We start from the raw sequence: 21,911 nt of genomic DNA, 5'->3' as shown, positions 1-21,911 counted from the left end.
CAGGACAAAAATCTGTTTTGCCTGCAGCAGAGACAGTGCGTTAGAGATGCTTCTGGGACTGAAACTCAGAGAATGGCTTACAAAAAAAAATCTATCCAGGCAGAATTCACTCTTTCTTGGGATACGAGCTTACTTAAGAGAAGCTTAGGGGAAGAGACACAGGTTATTTTTATTTATATCACTTTTGGCTTGTCCAAACTTTAGGCAGATAAAGGCACTTTGCAGGTAGCCTCTCCTTGTACTTAAAGACGGAAGACAAGGTTAGAGGGACATTGACTCTGAGCCTGCTTTTAAGACTTTTTTAATTTTCTTTTGATCAAACTTCTCAGCATGCCAAAAAACACCACATTTGGGGGATATCATTTTTAGCCTCAACAGGATGATTTATGCCTTTTGAAAGTGAATGTACTTCTCAGATGTTTCTGTTTTTGAAGGTAGATTTGAAGAGCCCTTGGGGACTGCGTGGGTGGAGCCCAGCTGTGCGGGAGCCCAGCATGGATGACTACACAGTCCTGAGGGTGATCGGCGAGGGCTCCTTCGGCAGAGCTCTTCTTGTGCAGCAGGAAAGCAGTAATCAGCTGTTCGCAATGAAGGAAATAAGGCTCCCCAAGGTCACTGCTAAAGAAACTAGGTCATAGTGAGCATGCACTTGCAGTCTGTATAAGACAATAAGTTCTTGATGCTTAACGAGGAATTTCTCCTCCATGCAAACGATGTAATCTGTTTATTCATTGGCTTTATAAGAGCTTGATATAGTTTATGTGGCTCTTAGGACACTGCAGTAGCAAAGGGAAAAAAATTAGCCCATGTTCAGATAGTGATTATTGTTTATTTTATCCCAGTGTGTAATCAGCAGTAATTTCCAATCGTGTATACCAAACAGTGTAGCAGATCTTTGCCAAATGCAGTTCAGGTGCAGTATTAATGAGAACGGGACATAAAAATATGAAGAGCAAAGACCTAGGCTGCTCGCTCTTAGAATCAGGGAACTGACCATCTGGATCCGTGAACAGGTGTCATTTCCCTCTAGACTTTATTACCATGTACTACAGTTGTCCTATGAAACAATACATGCTATGGAGCCTGCTTAATAATATTTTGTGGTTTTTTTTTGTTTGTTTTGATGGACTTATTTATTTGTCTGAAAGGCAGAATAGCAGAGAGAAAGGGAGAAGCAGACATAATGAGAGATCTTCCATTTGCTGGTTCATTCCCCAAATGCCTACAACAGCCAGAGTTGAGCTAAGCCAAAGCCAGGAGCCAGGAACACCATTTGGGTCTACAACGTGGGTGGCAAGGACCTAAGCACTTGGGCCATCTTCCGCTGGCTTCCCAGGTGCATTAGAAGGAAGCTAGATCAGAAGTAGAGCAGGAACTTGAACCCAGGCACTTTGATGTGGGATGCAGGCATCCCAGTTGGCATCCTAACTACTGTGCCAAATGCCTACCGCACACCACTGAATTCTTGACCGTGTTATCTTGGGCCACAGACTGGTAAAGTGTTACAGGTGGTCAAAACATTAAATCCTTGATTTATCTTTTAGGATGTCCTGTTCTTGATGGCATACTGGCCCTCCAAGTCAGTGATGCTTAGGTGAATATTAAAACTAGTTTACAGGAAAAAAAAAACTCATTTCCACTCTGTACATGTAAGAAATGGAAAGAGAAAATATTAGTATAATAAAATAGTCAGATCCAGCATGCAAAATATAGTCTCCTGCATGGGTACAGGGGCACAAATGCTGGGGCCATCTTCTGCTGCTTTCCCAGGTGCATTAGCAATGAGTTGGATGTGATGCTATTTTAAATACAATGTTAGGGGTGGGTATTATGGCACAGCAGGTTAAGCTGCCACTTGGGATGCTGACATCCCATAACGGATTGCCAGATCAAGTCCCAGCTGCTCTGCTTTCAGTCTAGCTCCCTACTAGTGGGCCTGGGAAGCTGTGGATGATGGTTCAAGTAGTTGAGTTCCTACCACCCATGGGAGACCTGGATAGAGTTCCTGGCTTTTGGCTTCAGCCTAGCCCAGCCCTAGTTGTTGTGGCCATTTTGGGAGTGAATCAATGGATGAATGATACTTCTCTGCTATGCCACTTTTCAATAAATAAGACTTTAAAAATAAAATGCAATATAAATTTATAGTTTAAAATCTTTTTCTAGTCTTTTTCTGAAACACAGAAGTCTAGGAAGGAGGCTGTTCTGTTAGCCAAAATGAAACACCCCAATATTGTTGCCTTCAAAGAATCATTTGAAGGTGAGTATGAACTCCCATACATATGTGCACTTTTGAATTTATTTATGGCCACTGCAACTTTCCTAAAGACACTTATATTTGTTTTAGCTGAAGGACATCTATATATTGTGATGGAATATTGTGATGGAGGGGATCTAATGCAAAAGATTAAACAGCAAAAGGGAAAGTTATTTCCTGAAGATACGGTAAGAGATTACTTACATGTTTGTCCTTAAGATTCAGAAGTAACTTTTCTCATAAACTTCTCAGTTAAAATTAAAGCATTGGTATCTAGGATTATCCAACACCCTAATTAGAAACAACTGCTTTTTCTAAGAGCTATTTGTTTGAAAGGCAGAGTTACAGAGAGAATCTTTCATCTGCTGGTTCACACCCCAGATGGCTGCAACATCCAGGGCTGAGCCAGGCTGCAGCCAGGACCCAGGACCCAGGAGTCAGGAGCGTCATCCAGTCTCTCGTGTGGGTGCAGGGGCCCCAGCATGTAGTCCATCTTCCATTGCTTTCCCAGGAGCATTAACAGGGAACTGAATCAGAAGTGGAGCAGCTGGGATTTGAACCGGTATGCATTTGGGACACTGGCACTGCAGGCAGTGGCTCAACCATCTTTCCTAGAGACACCCCAACAACTGATTTCTATACTAATGTTACTGAATGGTATCCTAAGGATGTGGCTGCCCAAAATATTTTTAGAAAGTAAAATCAATATGATGGTTATAAAATATAAAAGAATTAAATTTTCAAGTTTACAAGATTTTGAAAATTGTGTTACTCATTGTACTTTATAATAGCTATTTCAGTCTTAATTTATTGTACTGAATTTTATTTTAATTTTCATTTATTATTTGAGAGGCAGAGAAATTTTTATTATTTCAGAGGCAGAGACTGACACAACGTTTCATCTTCTGGTTCACATCTCAAATGCTCACAATGGCCAGGACTGAGCTGGACCAAAACTGGGGGCCAGGTGCACAGTCCAGGTCTTCCACATGGGTAGCAGAAACCCAATTACTTGAGCCATCACCACGATCTCCCAAGGTGTGCATTGACAGGAAGCTCCAGTCAGCAGCTGATGGCTCAAGTACTTGGGTCTCTGCTTCACACATGGGAGACCTGGATGAAGTTCCAGGCTCCTCGCTTCAGCCTGGCTCAGCCCCAGTTGCGGGTATTTGGGAGTGAACCAGGAGATGAAAGATCTCTCTCCTCTTTCCGACTATCTCTATCTCTCTGCCTTTCAAATGAAAGTAAATCAGTGAATAATACAACCACTAATGCTTTAAAAAAATAAACCAAATTGCCATTTGAATCATACATGAAATAGGCATGGGGATCACAGCTTTTCTGAATTTCTTCAGACAACACTGAATTTTAATTGAACTAAGATGAGTGCAGGAGTTTTGTGCTCACGTTGTGTAAAACCCTGGGCAGCTGCATCCTAGAAATGGTTCTTTGGAATTTGGGGTTAGCGTTTACCCGTTACTACTTGTTTGTGGATTTTGCATCTTTTTCCTTACAGATACTTAACTGGTTTACACAAATGTGCCTTGGAGTAAATCACATTCACAAGAAACGGGTGCTACACAGAGATATCAAATCCAAGGTGAGTGGACTATATTTTTGGAGCTTAAAGAAAACCCAAAGCTGTATCGTTCGGTCTTTTGTTTTCTGTACCTTATTTCCTTTTGGGACATTTCTGTTTAGTTGAAAAATATTTTTCAGCCTGATATTTATTTATTTACTTTTATTTAGTTAAAAAAATCTTCCCAGCTTTATTAAGATAAAAATGTATAAAGATACCATGCATTAAGATATAAATTGTATATAGTTATGAGGTATATCTTTTTTTAATGTATGTATACCTTGTGAAATGATGAAATCAAGCTAATTAACATACCCATCACCTTACATACTTATCCATTTTTGTGGTGAGAACCTTTTGGATGTATTCGCTTAGCAGTGTTCAAGCATACTGTATGTTATTATGAACTGTCATTAGCAAGCCATACACCTGATCTGAACTATTCGTTCCTTCAAACTGAAACTTTGTACCCTTTGACTTAATATTAACCAAATAAAGTATCACCTGAGAAGAAGCCACTAGAGTCACTTTGGTAGTGTATGCTAATATGTTCCCAGCCTTTTTGGTCCCCATTCCTGAGTACATATGTTCTCAGATGGAAAGTAGTTGAGGGGCCGGCGCTGTGGCGTAGCAGGTAAAGCTGCTGCCTGCAGTCCCGGCATCCCATATGGGCACCAGTTCAAGTCTTGGCTGCTCCACTTCCGATCCAGCTCTTTGCTATGGCCTGGGAAAGCAGTATTAGATGGCCCAAGTTGTTGGGCCCCTGCACCCACGTGGGAAACCTGGAAGAAGCTCCTGGCTCCTGGCTTTGGATCGGCGTAGCTCCAGCCATTGTGGCCAATTGGGGGGTGAGCCAGCAGATGGAAGACCGCTCTCTCTCTCTCTCTTTCTCTCTTTCTCTCTCTCTCTCAATCTACCTCTCTGTGTAATTCTGACTTTCAAATAAATGAATAAATCTTTTAAAAAAGAAAAGGAAGTAGCTGACACCTGGTGCTGCCACGTGGGGTCACCCTGACACAGGTTCCTGTTCAGTCAGGTCTGCTGACTCACCCAAAGCTTATTCAGTTTCAAAGCCGTCACCTGGAGCTCCCAGGCAGGGGGCTGTGTAGCTGGCAGGAGGGCATCTTGTATTCCACGCCAGCGTTTCTACCCTTGGTCTCTGATGTCAGCCTCTGGAGACCTTGGCCTTGTGTCTGCATGAAGGAAGATGTAACCTGAGTTCTTTTCTCATACAGAATGTCTTTCTCACCCAAAATGGAAAAGTAAAATTGGGAGATTTTGGATCTGCCCGTCTTCTCTCTGAGTACGTACTGCTTTTGTCATGCTGTGACAGTAATCAGAACATGCTGCATTTTCAGGAATGATCTGTGGTCACTCTTTGCCGTTTTTGGTTTTAGTCCCATGGCGTTTGCTTGTACATATGTGGGAACACCTTATTATGTGCCTCCAGAAATTTGGGAGAACTTGCCTTACAACAATAAAAGGTAAGCAGTGGACTTATTTTGTGCAAGGGTGACCATTTGGTGACCTGTGCAGGACACTAGAGTTAGCGCCACTGTAAAGCAGATACACAGAGCATCTTGGTTTTTAAAAGATATATCTGAAAGCACTGTGGAATCCATATTCTCTGGCTTCTAGACGAATGTTATAGTTTTCTGTTTTAATCAGAGCTGAGAAGAGCTCATTATAAATGCCAGAAGAAAGGTTAGTTATTTCTAAAAACAGTATGAATTATACTACTGGTTCCCATACTTTGCTTCTCCAACTTTCTTTATTAAAAAAAAAAGATTTATTTATTAATTTGAAAGCCAGAGTCACAGAGAGAGAGAGAGGGAGGGAGAGGAGAGAAGAGAAGAGAGAGAGAAGGAGAGAGATTTTCTATCTACTGGTTCACTCCCCAAATGGCTGCAATGGCCAGGGCTGGGCCAAGCTGAAGCCAGGAGCTTGGAGTTTCTTCTGGGTCTTCCTTGTGGGTGCAGGGCCCCAGGCACCTGGGTCATCTTCCACTGCTTTCCCAGATGCACTACCAGAAAGCTGGATTGGTAGTGGAGCAGCCAGGACTCAGACTGGTGCCCATATGGGATGCTGGCACTGCAGGCAGATGCTTAACTTTCTATGCCATAGTGCCAGCCTGCTGCTCCCACTTTAAAAAAAATTTTTAATGTATTTATTTTTACTTGTTTGAGAAACAGAGAGATAGTGAGAAACAGATCTTCCCTCTGCTGGTTCACTCTCCGAATGGCTGAAACAGCCTGGTCTGAGCCAAGCCAAAATCAGGAGCCAGGGGACCAGCACATTGGCGTAGCCGGTAAAAGCCACTGCCTGCTGTGCCAGAATTCCATCTGGCTGCTGGTTCAAGTCCTGGCTGCTCCTCTTCCGATCCAGCTGTCTGCTATGATCTAGGAAAGCTGTTAGAAGACGGCCCAGGTACTTGGGCCCCTGCACCCAGGTGGGAGGCCCAGAGGAAGCTCCTGGCTCCTGGCTTTGGATTGGCCCAGCTCTGGCAGTTGTGGCTGTTGGGGGATTGAACCAGTGATGAAAGCCCTCTCTCTCTCTGCCTCTGCCTCTATGTAACTCAGCCTTTCAAATAAATAAATAAATAAATCTTAAAACCTACCAACCAACCAACCAGACACAAAAACAGGAGCCAGGAGCTCCATCCTGGTCTCTCATATGTATGGCAGGGGTGCAAATACTGGGGCTGTGTACCTGCATCATCTGGAAGTGGGATCAGATGTGGAACAACCAGTACTCAAACTGGCCCTCCAGTGTGGGATGCTGGTTTTGCAAGCAGCAGCTTAACGCTGCACCACAATGCCAGTCCTACCCCCACTTTAAAAAATCCCAAAGTCCTGGTTGCATCCATGTCAATTAAATTAGAGTATCAGAGGATGAAAAGCTAGCATCAGGGGCTGGTGCCATGGCTCACTTGGTTAATCCTCCATCCTCCGCCTGCGGCGCCGGCATCCCATGTGGGCACTGGGTTCTAGTCCCAGTTGCTCCTCTTCCAGTCTGGCTCTCTGCTGTGGCCTGGGAGGGCAGTGGAGGATGGCCCAGGTGCTTGGGCCTCTGCACCCTCATGGGAGACCAGGAGGAAGTGCCTGGCTCCTGACTTCGGATCAGCGCAACGCCGGCCGTGGCAGCCATTTGGGAAGTGAACCAATGGAAGGAAGACCTTTCTCCCTGTCTCTCTCTCTCTCACTGTCTGTAACTCTACCTGCCAAGTAAATTTAAAAAAAATAAAAAATAAAAAATAAAAAAGCAAGCATCAGCAATTTTTCAAGATGACCAATTTGTCAAGAGATTCCAATATGCAGCAACATTTGGGAACCCCTAGATCATGTCATTGAGTTAACATTTACAGGACTAGGTAATAATCACCTGGTTGGTAAGTTAGCTGATTGCTGAAAGTTCATCTGAGGGCCTTATGATTTAAAACTGTGGTGGGTGTTGTGGCACAGTGGGTGAGGCCACTGCTTGCATACAATATCAGAGTGCCTGGTTCAAGTCTTGGCTACTCTGCTTCCAATTCAGCTAATGCAATGTGGGAAAGCAGTAGATGATGGCCCCAGTACTTGAGTCCCTGCTGCCCATCTGTGAGACCCATGTGGAGTTCCTGGCTCCAGGCTCTGAGCTTCAGCCTAGCCCACAATTGTGGGCATTTGGGGCGTGAACCAGTGCATGGAAGATTCTCTCTCTCTCTCATCTCTTTCTCTCTCTCCCTCTCTCTCTTTTTATTCTGCCTTTCAAATAAATAAATAAATATTTAAAAAGTAAAACCGTATTTTTTCTGATTACAAGTTCTATGTGCCTGTTGTGGGTATGAGTAGCCAGAAAGGATTGGACATAGAAGGAAATGGAAACCACCCGCTTTCCACAACTACTACTAAGAATTTTTTGGTGGGGTTTTCCCCTTTCTCCCCATAGCACTAATTAGTATATTCTCTACACAACTTGATATCCTGATTTTTTTTCACTTTACCTTACATTAATTTCCCCACACATTCAGACTTCCTAAATATTTATCAAGGCTTCATGTATTTTACTTTATGGCTCTTCCTAAAGTTGACTTAACTTTTCCTCTGTCCTTGTGCTTATGTTTCCAGTTTCTGGAATTGTAAACATGCTGCAATTAACTTATTGTTTGTGCATAAAAATGTCATTGTCTTATATTGTATTTTTGGCATGGACTCCTAGAGACAGAAGCACCTGAAAGCTCTTATTACTTTCTAACAAGTGGCTTTCTGAAAAGGGTACACAATCTATACTAAATAGGTTCGTTTCAAAGTAGAATTGACTACTTTGGGAGCAAAACACCCCTCAAGGGATTTATTGGGAGACTGGAGTTTGGACTAAATACTAGACTATATAATTGAGTTCTCTGCTTGCGGGTGATAATGGTGCATGTTCATGAGGGAGAGTGTGTGTCCTTGCTCTTGGGAGGTACACGCTGGAGTGTCTGGGGTGAGTGTTTGATACCTGCAGCCTTTTCTCCAGGGGTTCAGAGATACATAGAGGGAGATAGCATGCAAGTGTGGCAGATGTTAACCATTGGGGAACCTGACTGAGAGCATGTGGGCATTTGTAACTCCTGTAGGCTTGAAATTTTAAAAAAAGTAAAATCGAGGGAAACAATTAGTTAAAATAAAACATAAAATAAAAGGAATGTCCCAGTGGCGTTGTGGTGCAGTAGGTTGAGCTACAGCTGATGACGTCAGCATCCCATTTCTGAATCCTGAGTGCTTTACTTCTGATCCAGCTTCCTGTGCTGGGGAAGACAGCTGCTGACAGCCTAATTTCTTGAGCCCCTGCTATCCACATGGGAAACCAGGAGGAAGTTCCTGGCTCCTGGCTTCAGCCTGTCCCAGCCCTGGCTGTTACAGGCATTTGGGGAGTGAACCAGCGGGTGGAAGATCTCTGTCTCTGTCTGTCTGTCTGTCTGTCTCTCTCTCTCTCTCTCTGTAACTCTGCCTTTCAAATGAATAAATACATCTTAAAAAATAATAATAACAAGAGTGTCATTGAGAAAAAGCCTGGAGGATGACAACTGGGCAGTGAGGCTGCTGGAGGAGAACTGAGATGTTTGGCATGAGGAAGTCGGGCACAGGACCACCCATAGGCCTCTGGTGAGTTTGAAGAGCTGTTTTGTGGAAGAACGAGTGGTCTTGTTCTCTTTCTCTTGGAGCATGAGCTGACTCTAGGCCTGGAGAATGTTGCCAGAGGACTCATTTGGCTTCTGTGAGGCAGGAGGTGCTACCTTAGGGCCTCCAGCAGGGCAACGGACTATGCCACATATGGCAGAGAGCCGTCCACCAGGAGCTGCCCTCTTGGGCCGGCTGCCATGCATGTGGCGGTCTGGTGGAAGCTGTACTGGACATCCTCTAAGTCCTTCCTCCAGCTCTGACAGTCTCAGTTCACAGATACTCCTTCCTTTTGCCCCTGAATTCCCTAATGCTGTTGAAATGGTATCTGAACCACCCTGATTGGGAGTGGTACAAGTTGGGGAGCAGAGAGTTTTATTGTGACCATTATTCTTAGTACCTAAGTATTAAACCAAAATTACTATATGTCTTCTTTAAATACCTAGGAATTACTTATGCCTATTCTTACTAAAAGTAGGATAATTTTTCTTTTTTTATTCAAAAATGCATCTTTTTTTTTTTTTGACAGGCATATTTAGACAGTGTGAGGGAGAGAGAGAGAGACAGAAAGAAAGGTCTTCCTTTTCGTTGGTTCACCCCCCAAATGGCCACTACGGCTGGCATGCTGCAGCCGGCGCGGTGCGCCAATCCAAAGCCAGGAGCCAGGTGCTTCCTCCTGGTCTCCCATGTGGGTGCAGGGCCCAAGCACTTGGGCCATCCTCCACTGCCTTCCCTGGCCACAGCAGCGAGCTGGACTGGAAGAGGAGCAACCAGGACAGAATCCGGCTGGGACTAGAACCCAGGGTGCCAGTTCCGCAGGCAGAGGATTAGCCAAGTGAGCCACGGTGCCGGCCATAATGCATCTGTTTTTGTGTAATAATTCACAACCTACTTACTGATATGTTGCTTCCTCTACGTTTCCAGTGACATCTGGTCCTTAGGATGCATTCTGTATGAACTCTGTACCCTTAAGCATCCGGTAAGTATGGTGCACAAAACGTAACTGGAAGCTTGTGGTTATCTCTGGCTAGGTCCTAAGCAATGTAGAAAATTCCAGCTGGCAGTTCACTTACTTAGGATGAATTCATTATGAAAAAGTTTTCCTATGTTGTCATTATTGTCTTCTTTGCCTAGAGCCACTTTTGTGATGTATACCAATAGGAAATGTCTGTTATTTCATTTCTGTTGCTCTATATGTAGCTTGTCTTTCCTTCTTCTTTCCATAGCGTTCTTAAATTTTTAAGATTTTTGGTAAAAAAAATATATATAATATGCAATTTGCGATTTTAACCATTTTTATGTGTATAATTCAGTGGCATTAACTATATTGTCAATATTGTACAATCATCAATAATACTTCCCTGTTAAACTTCTTCACAATCCCAAACAGAAACTTTACACCCATTAAATAATTACTCCTTGTTCCTCTCTCCCCCAGCTCCTGGTCTCTAGTCTACTCTCTGTCTCTATGAATCGCATATTCTAGATATTTCGTGTAAGTGAGGTAATAAAATAGTTGTCTTTTATGTCTTGTTTATTCCACTTAGCATAATGTTTTCAAAGCTCATCATCCTTGTTGAACATGTATCAGAATTCCATTCCATTTTGTGGCTGAATAATATTCCATTGTGTGTATACAGTATACAGTGTCTGTGGACACTGGAGTTGGGGTGTTTCTACTTTTTGACTCTTGAGGATAATGCTGCTATGAACACGAGAGCAAGTGTCTGTCAGACTCTCTGATTCCAGTTTTTGAGGTGTACATCCAAGAGTGGAATTGCTGTATAATATGATAATATATGTTTAGCTTTCTGAGGAATGGCCAAATATTTCCAGAATGGCTGTACCATTTTTATACCAATGTTTTTGAAATTAGATTTTACTTACCATGTGTGTTTCCTCTGTAACTGAAATACGAGAAAATAGACTCTGCCACATTGTATTGTGTTTTTCTACATATTTTAAAAAATAATTCAGCCAGCGCCGCAGCTCAATAGGCTAATTCTCTGCCTGCGGCGCCAGCACACCGGGTTCTAGTCCCGGTTGCTCCTCTTCCAGGCCAGCTCTCTGCTGTGCCCCAGGAGTGCAGTGAAGGATGGCCCAAGTGCTTGGGCCCTGCACCCGCATGGGAGACCTGGAGAAGCACCTGGCTCCTGGCTTCGAATCAGCGTGGTGCGCCAGCCACAGCGCACCAGCCGTAGTGGCCATTGGAGGGTGAACCAACGGTAAAGGAAGACCTTTCTCTCTGTCTCTCTCTCTCACTGTCCACTCTGCCTGTCAAAAAATAAAAATAAAAAAAATAATATTTCAACAAAATAGATGGTAAATACCTTGTCCTTTTTGTTTAGCAGTAGTTTATTGCAAAGAACAGCAATTGTAGAATTGATTTCCATTAAGTCGTTGCTTTGTATGGAAATAAATTCTGTTCTTTGGGCATGAATTGAAAATGAGCTCTACCAAGCTTTTACACAGATGTGCTTGACCACACACAGAGCTCAGGAGAGGGAATGGCTGAGAAAAAGCCCCAGCACCACCAGAGGAAGGTAACGCAACTGAAGGTGTGTGCTGTTCAGGAGAGGGCGTCTGTTTGAACAAGCGGCTTGTCATGCTGCCCGTCCAGTTAGAACGCGGTGGGGAACCTGTGAGAATGCTGCTGCCTGGGCCCACACTAACTCTGAAGGTGTCCTGGACATTAATATTTTTAAGAGGTTATTCTGGGTCTGGTGCTGAGGTGTAGTGAGTAAAACCGCAGCCTATGATGCCAGCCAGCAGCACACGTGGGCACCTCTTTGAGTCTCAGTGGCTCCAATTCCAATCCAGCTCCCTGCTAATATGCCTGAGAAAGCCTGGAAGTTGGCCCAAGTCCTTGGGGCCCTGCACCCACATGGGAGACCCAGATAAAGCTCTTGTCTCCTGTTTTCAGCCTGGTCCTGCCCTGGCTATTGCGCCATTTGGGGAGTGAACAAATGGAAGATCAGTCATCTCTCGCTCTCTCTCTCTCTCTCCCCCCTCTCTCCCTCCCACCCTCCCTCTCCCCCCCCCCCTTCTTGCTTTGTAACTCTGCCTTTCAAATAAAATAAATACATCATAAAAAAAAAAACCACAGGTGATTCTGATGTACAGCTTACGTTGAGAAACACTGTTATATACAAATAAAATTATTTAATTTTAACATCATGAATATTTTAGAAATGTTTTTCATAAGCTTAAATATACTTGTTCTTCTTCCTAGCAAGAATACACAGGGAGGACTAGAGTGCCCAGATTCTTTGGCACACAGTCTTTCATCTCTTCTCTGCTTTAAGACAAAGTTTTTGTATTTTTGGGGTCAGATGCTGTTGCAGTGGCTAAGATGCTGCTTGAGATACCCACATCCCATACTGGAATGCCTGGGTTTGTGGCTAATGCCCACCCTGGGAGGCAGTGGGTGATAACTCAAGTGGTTGGGGCCCTACCACCCATGTGGGAGACTCAGATTTGAGTTCCAGGCTGCTAGATTCAGCCTGGCCCAGCCCCAGCTTTTATGGGCATTTGGAGAATGAACCAGGAATGGAAGATCTCTCTCTCTCTCTCTACCTCTGCCTTTCAGATAGATAAAAAAACTATATATATATATATATATATACTTTTAAGAGATATATTTATTTATTTGAGAGGCAGAGTTATTTACAGACAGAGAGGGAGAAACAAGTCTTCCATCTACTGGTTCACTCTTCTTCCCGGCTTCCCATGTGGGTGCAGGGGCCCAAGGACCTGGGCCCTCCTCCACCACTCTCCCAGGCCATAATTAGGGAGCTGGATTGGAAGCCCATATGGGATGCCAGCACTGCAGGCAGGGGCTTAACCTACTAAGCCACAGCACCAGCCCCCATAAATAAATATATTTTTAAAAACAGTTGTTCTCAAAACTTTAGGAAATGTAGAAATGCAGTATAATTGTTTAAAAGCCTGAGGCCAAGCACATTCAATTTTATTTTTCATTATCTGAAGTTTCCTTTGTTATAGGTTGGGTTTTTTTCATGTCTTCACTTTTTTTTATTAATAGGGCAATACACTTTCAAGATAGAGTGCCAACATGTTCTTATATGAGCATTAGCAAGGCTGACGGATAATGTTGGTTCCAATAAATATATTACACATGGAAAACTTTTAAGATGTTATTCCACTGTGTCATTTTATGTCCCCACTCTTTTACTTGTCAAACTTTAATAGCTTCTTTAATGGCATGAAAGTTAAGAAGGATAAAGTTTAAATCTGGAAAGTACATGTTGTTACAGTATAAGTCTTGGGGTTTCTGGGGAAGAATGGAGCAAAAGAATATTATGCACATTGTGAGTCTTCTGTATCATTTGATTTTTTTAAAAAGTTATATGTATTATTGTGATTTTTAAAATATATTAAAAAATGTATATCTGTAACATTGATGTTGACTTTAAAAGTATGCAAGGCAGGCAAGTTTCTTATTGTTCATGCTGACCTTTCTCCTGAACCACCATATTATCTTTTAAGTTTTATGTATTTATATGAGAGATAGAAAGAGCTTGCATCCACTGGCTCACTCCCCAGATGCCTGCAGTGGCCAGGACTGGGAACTGGGAACTCAATCCAGGTCTCCCAAGTGGGTGGCAGGAGCCCGATTTCTTGAGCCATCACCTCTGACTCCCAGGGTCTGCTTTAGCAGGAAACTGGAGTCAGGAACCACAGTAGGTGTCCAGCTGAGGCACTCTGGTTTGGGATGCAGGTGCCTTAACCACTAGGCTAAACAGCTGCTCTCTATAGAATAGTACCTTTATTTTAAGAAAATATTTATTTTATTTATTTGAAATAAGAGTTACAGAGAGAGACAGAGAGAGAGAGAGGTGTTCTATCCACTGGGTCACTCCCCAAATGGCTGCAATTGTCTGGGCTGGGCCAGGCCAAAGCCAGGAGCCAGGAGCTTCTTCTGGGTCTCCCACATGGGTGCAGGGACACAAGCACTTGGGCCATCTTCCACTGCTCTCTCAGGCCATAAGCAGAGAGCTGGATTGGAAGTGGAGCAGCTGAGACTTGGACCGGCACTCATATGGGATGCCAACATCGCAAGCAGCAGCTTGACATGTTTTGCCACAACAAATATCTTAAGGAAACTTCTAGAAAGAAAAATGACCCAGCCTGAGGTACATTTATAAAATTAAAATAGTTTATATGAATTCATTTCAGTTGGTATTTTCTAATTTCCTTTTTCTTTCCCTGTTTCTGCTTTTCAAGTTCTGTTTTTACTTTTCAGTTTCAGGCAAATAGTTGGAAAAGTCTCATCCTCAAAATATGTGGAGGGTCCATCAGGCCACTGCCTTCCCATTACTCCTACGAGCTGCAGTTTCTAATCAAGCAGATGTTTAAGAGGAATCCCCTGCACCGCCCTTCAGCCTCGGCGCTCCTGTGCAGAGGCAGCCTAGCTCCGCTCCTGGGGAAGTGCTTCCCCCCTGAGGTAGGACGCCTGTTGGATCAGCTGTGAACAGGTTTCCGGGGTTGGCTAAATGGCTTGTTATCTTGTCAACACACTTGCAAGAGTACTTTTAAACTTTTAACATACAATTACTTTTAAACACAGTTACAGTTCTACTTTAAAAAGTTTGGGGAGAATGGAATTAAAAGTTTCATATAAAAATACCAAAAAGGTACATAGAAATTGTGAAATCCACGAATATGAAGGTCCTCAAAAAACTCAGAAAAAATGCATGCTATGAAAAAGCTGTGCACGATCTTAAAATTGTTTTCTACTAAAAATTTAATTTTAATTCTGTTTTTCCATGAACTTTTTAAAAAGATTTATTTAGTTATTTGAAAGGCAGAGTTATAGAGAGAGGGAGAGACAGAGAGAGAGAAAGAGAGATCTTCCATGCACTGGTTCGCTTCTGAAATGACCACACAGGGCTGAACCAGATCGAAGCCAGGAGCCAGGAGCCAGGAGCTTCTTCCAGGTCTCTCACATGGGTGCTGGGTCCAAGCATTTGGGCCATCTTCTGCTGCTTTCCCAGGCCATTAGCAGAGAGCTGGATCAGAAGTTGAGCAGCCAGTACTTGAACTGGTGCTCACATGGGATGCCGGCACTGCAAGCAATTGCTCAACCCACTATACCACAATGCTGCCCCTTCCCGTGAATCTTCTGAAGTGCCCTTGTGGGGCTGGCACTGTGGTGTAGCAGGTAAAGCTGCCACCTGCAATGCTAGCATTCCATATGGGCACTGGTTTGTGTCCCAGCTGCTCCACTTGCAATCCAGCTCCTTGCTAATGCACCTGGGAAAGCAGTGGAAGCTGGCCCAGGTGTGAGAGACATGGGTAGAGTTCCCGGCTCCTGGCTTTGGTCAGGCTCATTCCTGGCCGTTGTGGCCATTTGGGAGGGTGTACCAGCGGATAGAAGATCTCTCCCTTTCTGTCTATCTATCTCCATCTCTCCCTCTGTCTGTAACCCTGCTTTTAAAATAAATAAGTTTTTTTAAAAATTCAAATGATGCAGAACTGTGTTAAAATACAAAAAGTTAATGTTTCCTTCCCTTTCTTCTTCGTCCCACAATGTTTCCCGAGTATAAGCTCAGCTGTGGTTTATGTAATCATACAGATCTTTATTTATATATATAAATTATATATTTTATGTGTTTAAAATATATAAATTATATATAAAGTCTATATCTCTTTGCCTAAACTACATGTATTTTTAAATGTCATTTTTTATTTTTCAACTTAAATCTTATTATGCTGAAGATTGTTGATAATTAAATAACATTATGGCAGTGTCTAAAGAGGTGTATATAAATTCCCAACTTTAATTTTCAGATCATCTCAGAATATGGTGAACAGATACTAGAAGAAACCAAAAAGTCTAAGCATAATGCACCAAGAAAAAAGGGTAAGAGTTCTGGAAATGTTTTTTCAATTTAGTTTCATTTATTTCAAAGGCAGAAAGAGAGGTAGAGACCGACAGATCTTTCATCCGCTGGTTCACTCCCCAAATGCCCACAAGAGCCAGGTCTGGGCCAGGCCACAGCTGGGAGCCAGGAACACAGTCCAGATGTCCTGCTTAGGTGGCAGGAACCCAGGTGCACCTTCACAGGAAGTGGAATCAGGAGCCCAAGACAGGAATTGAACTCAAGCATTCTGATGCGGGATGCAGGCATCCTAGCTGATGTCCTAACTGCTGGGCCAAATGCCTGCCGCACAATAGCAATTTTGAATTTTTATGTTTTTTTAAAGATTTGTTTATTTGAAAGGCAAGGTGACAGAGAGAGGAGGGGGGAGGGAGAGAAAGAGAGAGAGAGAGAGAGAGACTGACTTAAGTGAATGGAAATTTAAGTGAATGGAAATGTTTCTAAACTTTCAGAGTTTAACATCAGGAATTAACAACAGAAATATCTTCTTTGAACACGTGGAGTGTGTTATCGTGTGATTAAAGCCTGGAATCCCTCTTCAGGTTTTTTTTTTAAAAGAATTATTTTATTTATTTGAAAGAGTTACACAGAGAAGGAGAGGCAGAGAGAGAGAGAGATCTTCCGTTCCATTGGTTCATTCCCCCAAATGACTGCAACAGCCAGAGCTGAGCTGAAGCCAGGAGCTTCTTCCAGGTCTCCCATGTGGGTGCAGGAGCCCAAGGACTTGGGCAATCTTCTACTGTTTTCCCAGGCCATAGCAGAGAGTTGGATCAGAAGTGGAGCAGCTGGGACTCGAACCAGTGCCCATATGGGATGCTGGTGCTATATGTTAGGGCTTTAACCCGCTACACCACAGCGTCGGCTCCAGGTTCTTTGCCTTGAAGACCTTCACTTGTCTCTCAAGCTTTGTGCTGATCCCATTAGGGAACTCATCAGGTGATTCTTCCTGTGTTTCTCTGCCCACCTTTTTCTTTTTAAGCAGACACCAGCAGAATCAGGATTGCCTTGGGAAATGAAGCAAGCTCGACGGTAAGTGCTTTAAAATGACATTTTTGAGACATCCATCTATGGGGCACTGGCTGCCCTTGGGTGCTCTGAGATATTGAAAGGCTGTGGGGCCCCAGCGGGGAAGCAGTTCTGCATCTTTGACGTGTGACGACATCATCAGTCTTGGAGCCCTGCACTGCTGGGTGAGCCTCTGTAAGTCACCAGTTATTTGATCTGTTTCTTCATTTTTCTTTTAAAATATATTTTTTATTGTTAAAAAAAAGAACTAGATTTCATGTATTTCAAAGATACAATCCGAGAACTTAAGGAAACCTCCATCCCTCCTCCTTTTTTTTTTTCTTTTAATTTTTGCCATAGCATACTTTTGATTTACTTTATAATCACAGGCTTAATACTCCACTGAATATAGTGTTCAGCAGTAAAAAGTAGAAAGACCGCTGTTCTACAGGAATATAGACAAGGGTTGTAAATGATCATCAGATGATAAACTGTCAATTTTATTCTTATACATTTAGGGTTTTTTTTTGTATTCTATATATAAGCTACCATACATCAGAGAAAACATATGATGTTTGTGAGTCTGGCTCATCTCACTAAGCATAATGATCTCCAGTTGCATTCATTTTTTATTTGCAAAAGACAGGATTTCTTGATCAGTGACAATGGCCTGAAAACACATGTAAGAGAATTAGTCGTGTTTTCAGTCATGAAAATGTTGTTTTAGGCTGGCTTTTTGTTTTTTATTGCAATAAAATATATATAGCCAAACAATTACTGTTTTAGGCAATTTTAAGTGAACAATTCAACATCATTAATTATACTTATAACATTGTGCAGCCATCACCACTGTTCCCAAAACTTTTCATTGCTTGGGGTTGGTGCTGTGGCATAGTAGGCTCAGCCAGTTCGAGTCCCACCTGCCCCACTTTGTATCCAGCTCCCTGCTAATGGTATGGGGAAGCAGTGGAAGATGGCCCAAGTCCTTGGGCCCCTGCAGCCACATGGAAAAGCCAGAAGAAGCTCCTAGCTTCAGATTAGCTCAGCTCTGACCTTTTTTATTATTATTTTCTTTTTTTTTTGACAGGCAGAGTGGACAGTGAGAGAGAGAGACAGAGAGAAAGGTCTTCCTTTGCCGTTGGTGGTCACCCTCCAATGGCCACCGCGGCTGGCGCGCTGCGGCTGGCACACCGCGCTGATCCGATGGCAGGAGCCAGGTACTTCTCCTGGTCTCCCATGGGGTGCGGGGCCCAAGCACTTGGGCCATCCTCCACTGCACTCCCTGGCCACAGCAGAGAGCTGGCCTGGAAGAGGGGCAACCGGGACAGAATCCGGCGCCCCGACCGGGACTAGAACCCCGTGTGCCGGCACCACAAGGCGGAGGATTAACCTAGTGGGCCACGGCGCCGGCCCAAAATCAGCTCTGACCTTTGCGGCCATTTGGGGAGTGAACCAGCGGATGGGAGATCTTTCTTTCCTTCTCTCGCTGTCTCTGTCTGTAATTCTACCACTCAAATAAATAAAATAAAAAATCTTAAAAAAAAAAAAAAACTTTTCATTGCCCCAGATGAAAACTCTGAACCTATTAAACAATATCTTTGCATTTACCTGCCCCCAGCCCCCACTCAGTTCCTGGTGACTTCAAATTTATGTTTTGTTTTCTATGAATTTGCTTGTCTTTATATTTCCTAATTGGAATCTCACAAGATTTGTCCTTTTGGTTCTGGCTTCTTTGACTTATGTAATGTTTTCAGGGTTCATCTGTGTAAATTCATTCCTTTTTACTGATAAGTGATTTTTAGATCACTATTTTTTTTAAAAGATTTTATTTATTTGAGAGAGTTACAGAGAGACGGGGACAGAGAGAAAGGTCTTTTATCCACTGGTTCACTCCCCAGATGGTCACAATGGAATGGAGCTGAGCCAATCCTAAGCTAGGAGTCAGGAGCATCTTCCAGGTCTCCCACATGGGTGCAGGGGCCCAACCACTTGGGCCATCTTCCATTGCCTTCCCAGGCCATCAGCAGAGAGCTGGATCAGAAGAGGAGCAGCCGGGACATGAACTGGCACCCATATGGAATTCTGGTGCTTCAGGCAGAGGCTTAGCCCATTACACCAGAGCACTGGCCCCATCACTAATTTTTTTTTTTTTTCAGTTCAAGTATTCTTTATTCAAAGGTGAAAAATGTACTATCCTGCATTATTGCAAAAAAAAAAAATTCACTGGCACAAAACACTTTTGAGCAAGTGAGAAGGCAATAAAATGTTGACTTTAAAACTCATTACTGTAAGTCATTCTGACAGTACTTTGCAAACTCAGAATTTCAAACTGCATTTTCTTTTTCTAAATTGCCCGTGGTACCCGAGGTTCCGGAAGCTCAGGCAGCTATTTCAGACAGGAAGGGGAGGAAGGAACTAGCAGAGGTCAAGGGATTTCCATTTCTCTTTCAGTCCCCACAGACTTCAGATTACAGATACTGGTTGCATCTGTTGAGATTCCTTGAATGATTTGCAAAATGACTTTTGTTACCCTTGCTGGTTGCATCCACTACAGAATCATTGTTCAAGTTGAACAAAAAGCTTCATGTGTTATATATCTTATACTTTCGCTCTCCAGTCTACTTCATCTTGAGAAATTCCCCCTCCACGGTATTCAGAGATGAATTCATTTTCTGTACAGAGTCTTTGCTAAAACTCCCTCGGCCCGCCATCTGCGATGGTGCCAGCAGGAAATGCCCTTTGCAGTTGTACCTTTGTGCAGTGTGCTGCCCACAAGCGGGTTTCCTTTTCTTCTTAATTGGAGGATGTCCACATCCTCAGCAGGAGCTGGGCTATCACACTAGACTGACTCTAAATTCATATGCCTGTCTACATGTCTTGACCCAGCTAACCCAGCAATGGCACAGAAGTGATCCTAGTAAGTGCCGGTGAGGACTCTCATCTAGTGTAGGGACAGAAAGGAATGATACCTTTCCGCACCCATCAAAAAGGACATGGTCAATACCCTATAACAAAAGACAGGTTAACAGGAGAGGGGCCAGCATTGTGGCAGAATGGGTTAAGCTGCCACCTGCAATGCCAGCATCCCATATGGGTCCCAGTTTGAGTCCTGGCTGCTTCACTTCTGATCCAGCTCCCTGTTAATGTGCCTGGGAAAGCCGCAGGTGAAGGCCCAAGTGCTTGGGCCCCTGTACCTGTGTGGGAGAGCTGGAAGAAGCTCCTGGCTCCTGCTTTCTGCGTGGCCCAGCTCCAGCCATTGTGGCCATTTGGGGAGTGAACCAGTGGATGGAAGGTCTCTTTCTCTCTGTCTCTCCCTCTCTGTAAATCTGCCTTTCAAATAAATAAAATCAATCTTTAAAAAGAGAGAGAGAGGCCAGCGCCGCGGCTCACTAGGTTAATCCTCCGCCTTGCGGCGCCGGCACACCGGGTTCTAGTCCAAGTCGGGGCGCTGGATTCTGTCCCAGTTGCCCCTCTTCCAGGCCAGCTCTCTGCTGTGGCCAGGGAGTGCAGTGGAGGATGGCCCAAGTGCTTGGGCTCTGCACCCCATGGGAGACCAGGATAAGTACCTGGCTCCTGCCATGGAATCAGCGCGGTGTGCCGGCCGCAGAGCACCAGCTGCGGTGGCCATTGGAGGGTGAACCAACGGCAAAGGAAGACCTTTCTCTCTGTCTCTCTCTCTCACTGTCCACTCTGCCTGTCAAAAAAAAAAAAAGGAGAGAGAGAGGAAAATTTAATCAACATTTTACATGTCACAGAAGCCTTCATAAGGAAGACACAAAGACCCAGAAAAAGTGTCATTCTTATGCTTAGGTATGATAATATGTGGATGGGTGTGCAGACAAAGGATATGGCTTAGTGGTAATAGACTGAGAGGGGAAATCCAGCAAGGCCTGCCTTGCTTTCTTCTCGGCCTCTCAGTACAGCACTTCTTCCTCCCAGGTATGGGACAGGACTCCTTCCCTGGAATGATGGTCTGATGACAAGGATGTATCAGAGAATTTCTTGATGGCCAGTCTGAGGCACAAAGGTGGGAGAGGGTTCGTGTGATAGGTTTAGGATTACAGCTTACTTTAGGAAGAAGGTTCTAGTTTCTTTTCTTTTTTTAAAGATCTGTTTATTTATTTGAAAGAGTCACACACAGAGAGAAGGAGAGGCAGAGAGGGAGAGAGGTCTTCCATCTGCTGGTTTACTCTCCAATTGGCTGCAACTGCCGGAGCTGCACCAGTCTGAAGCCAGGAGTCAGAAGCTTCCTCCACGTCTTCCCACATGGGTGCAGGGGCCCAAGTACTTGAGCTATCTTCTACAGCTTTTTCAGGCCATAGCAGAGAGCTGGATCAGAAGTGGAGCAGCCGGGACTTGAACCAGCTTCCACATGGGATGTCGGCACTGCAGGCGGCCTTTTACCCGCTACACCACAGCACTGGCCCCAGGGTTCTAGTTTCTATAGTCCACATTGGGGAAGAGGAATTCTGGTTTCTGTGACTCACTTTGGGGGAAAATGAAAGTTGGGGACAGGAGGGCAGGAGAAGTTCAGAGAGATCTTGATTCTGAGGCTGCTTCTGAGGGCTCGTAATGTCCTTTAGTTCAAAGCACTCAGCATATCAAAGTGCCATACTTGGGAGTACTGTGTTATGAGCCACAATAATAGCAGCTTTATAAAATGTCTTGATTTGAGATTACAGCATGGGGGCCTGCATTGTACAGCAGGTTAAGCTGCCACCTGCAGTGCTGGCATCCCAAATGAGTCCCTGCTGCTCCACCTTTGACCCAGCTCCCTGCTAATGCACCTGGGAAAGCAGCAGAAGTGCTTGGGCTCCTGTACCCTCATGGGAAACCTGGATGGAGCTGCAGGCTTCTGGCTTCTGCCTGGCCCAGCCCTGGGTGTTGTGGCCGTTTAGGGAATGGCTGGATAGAACAGCTCCCTCCTTGATTCTGTCTCTCCTTCTCTCTGTCTCTATGCTTTTCAAATAAATAAATTTTAAAAATCATAAAAAAGAAAAAGATTACAGCATGAAAAGCCCATTACA

General features: G+C 43.9%; 1 protein-coding gene across 18 annotated transcripts in view; it reads left to right on the top strand.

Annotated features, from left to right (window-relative positions):
- Window positions 1–21,911, top strand: part of NEK3 (NIMA related kinase 3) — a 35,162-nt gene that overhangs the window by 3,034 nt on the left and 10,217 nt on the right. For 3 of the 18 annotated variants that reach the window (XR_016213318.1, XM_008273884.5, XM_051832259.3), the window contains exons 2-11: window positions 435–611; window positions 2,164–2,257; window positions 2,345–2,442; window positions 3,771–3,854; window positions 5,069–5,136; window positions 5,231–5,317; window positions 9,899–9,953; window positions 14,241–14,441; window positions 15,788–15,860; window positions 16,859–16,908. Coding sequence is in view for 14 of the 18 variants with exons in the window: in XM_008273884.5 (XP_008272106.4) it covers window positions 495–611; window positions 2,164–2,257; window positions 2,345–2,442; window positions 3,771–3,854; window positions 5,069–5,136; window positions 5,231–5,317; window positions 9,899–9,953; window positions 14,241–14,441; window positions 15,788–15,860; window positions 16,859–16,908 (927 nt within the window). In the remaining 4 variants the exon portion in view is untranslated. Of the gene's footprint in view, window positions 1–416; window positions 612–2,163; window positions 2,443–3,770; window positions 3,855–5,068; window positions 5,137–5,230; window positions 5,318–9,898; window positions 9,954–14,240; window positions 14,442–15,787; window positions 15,861–16,858; window positions 16,909–21,911 lie in introns of those variants that run through there. The other 15 variants (XR_016213315.1, XR_016213317.1, XM_051832258.3 and 12 more) reach the window with 8 other exon arrangements.

Source organism: Oryctolagus cuniculus, chromosome 9 (assembly GCF_051225735.1).
Source record: "Oryctolagus cuniculus isolate XC-2025 breed Fujian yellow rabbit chromosome 9, ASM5122573v1, whole genome shotgun sequence".
Classification (NCBI taxonomy): domain Eukaryota; kingdom Metazoa; phylum Chordata; class Mammalia; order Lagomorpha; family Leporidae; genus Oryctolagus; species Oryctolagus cuniculus.
Note: the sequence above shows the minus strand (reverse complement) of the source record. Positions and strands in the feature narration are given on the sequence as shown.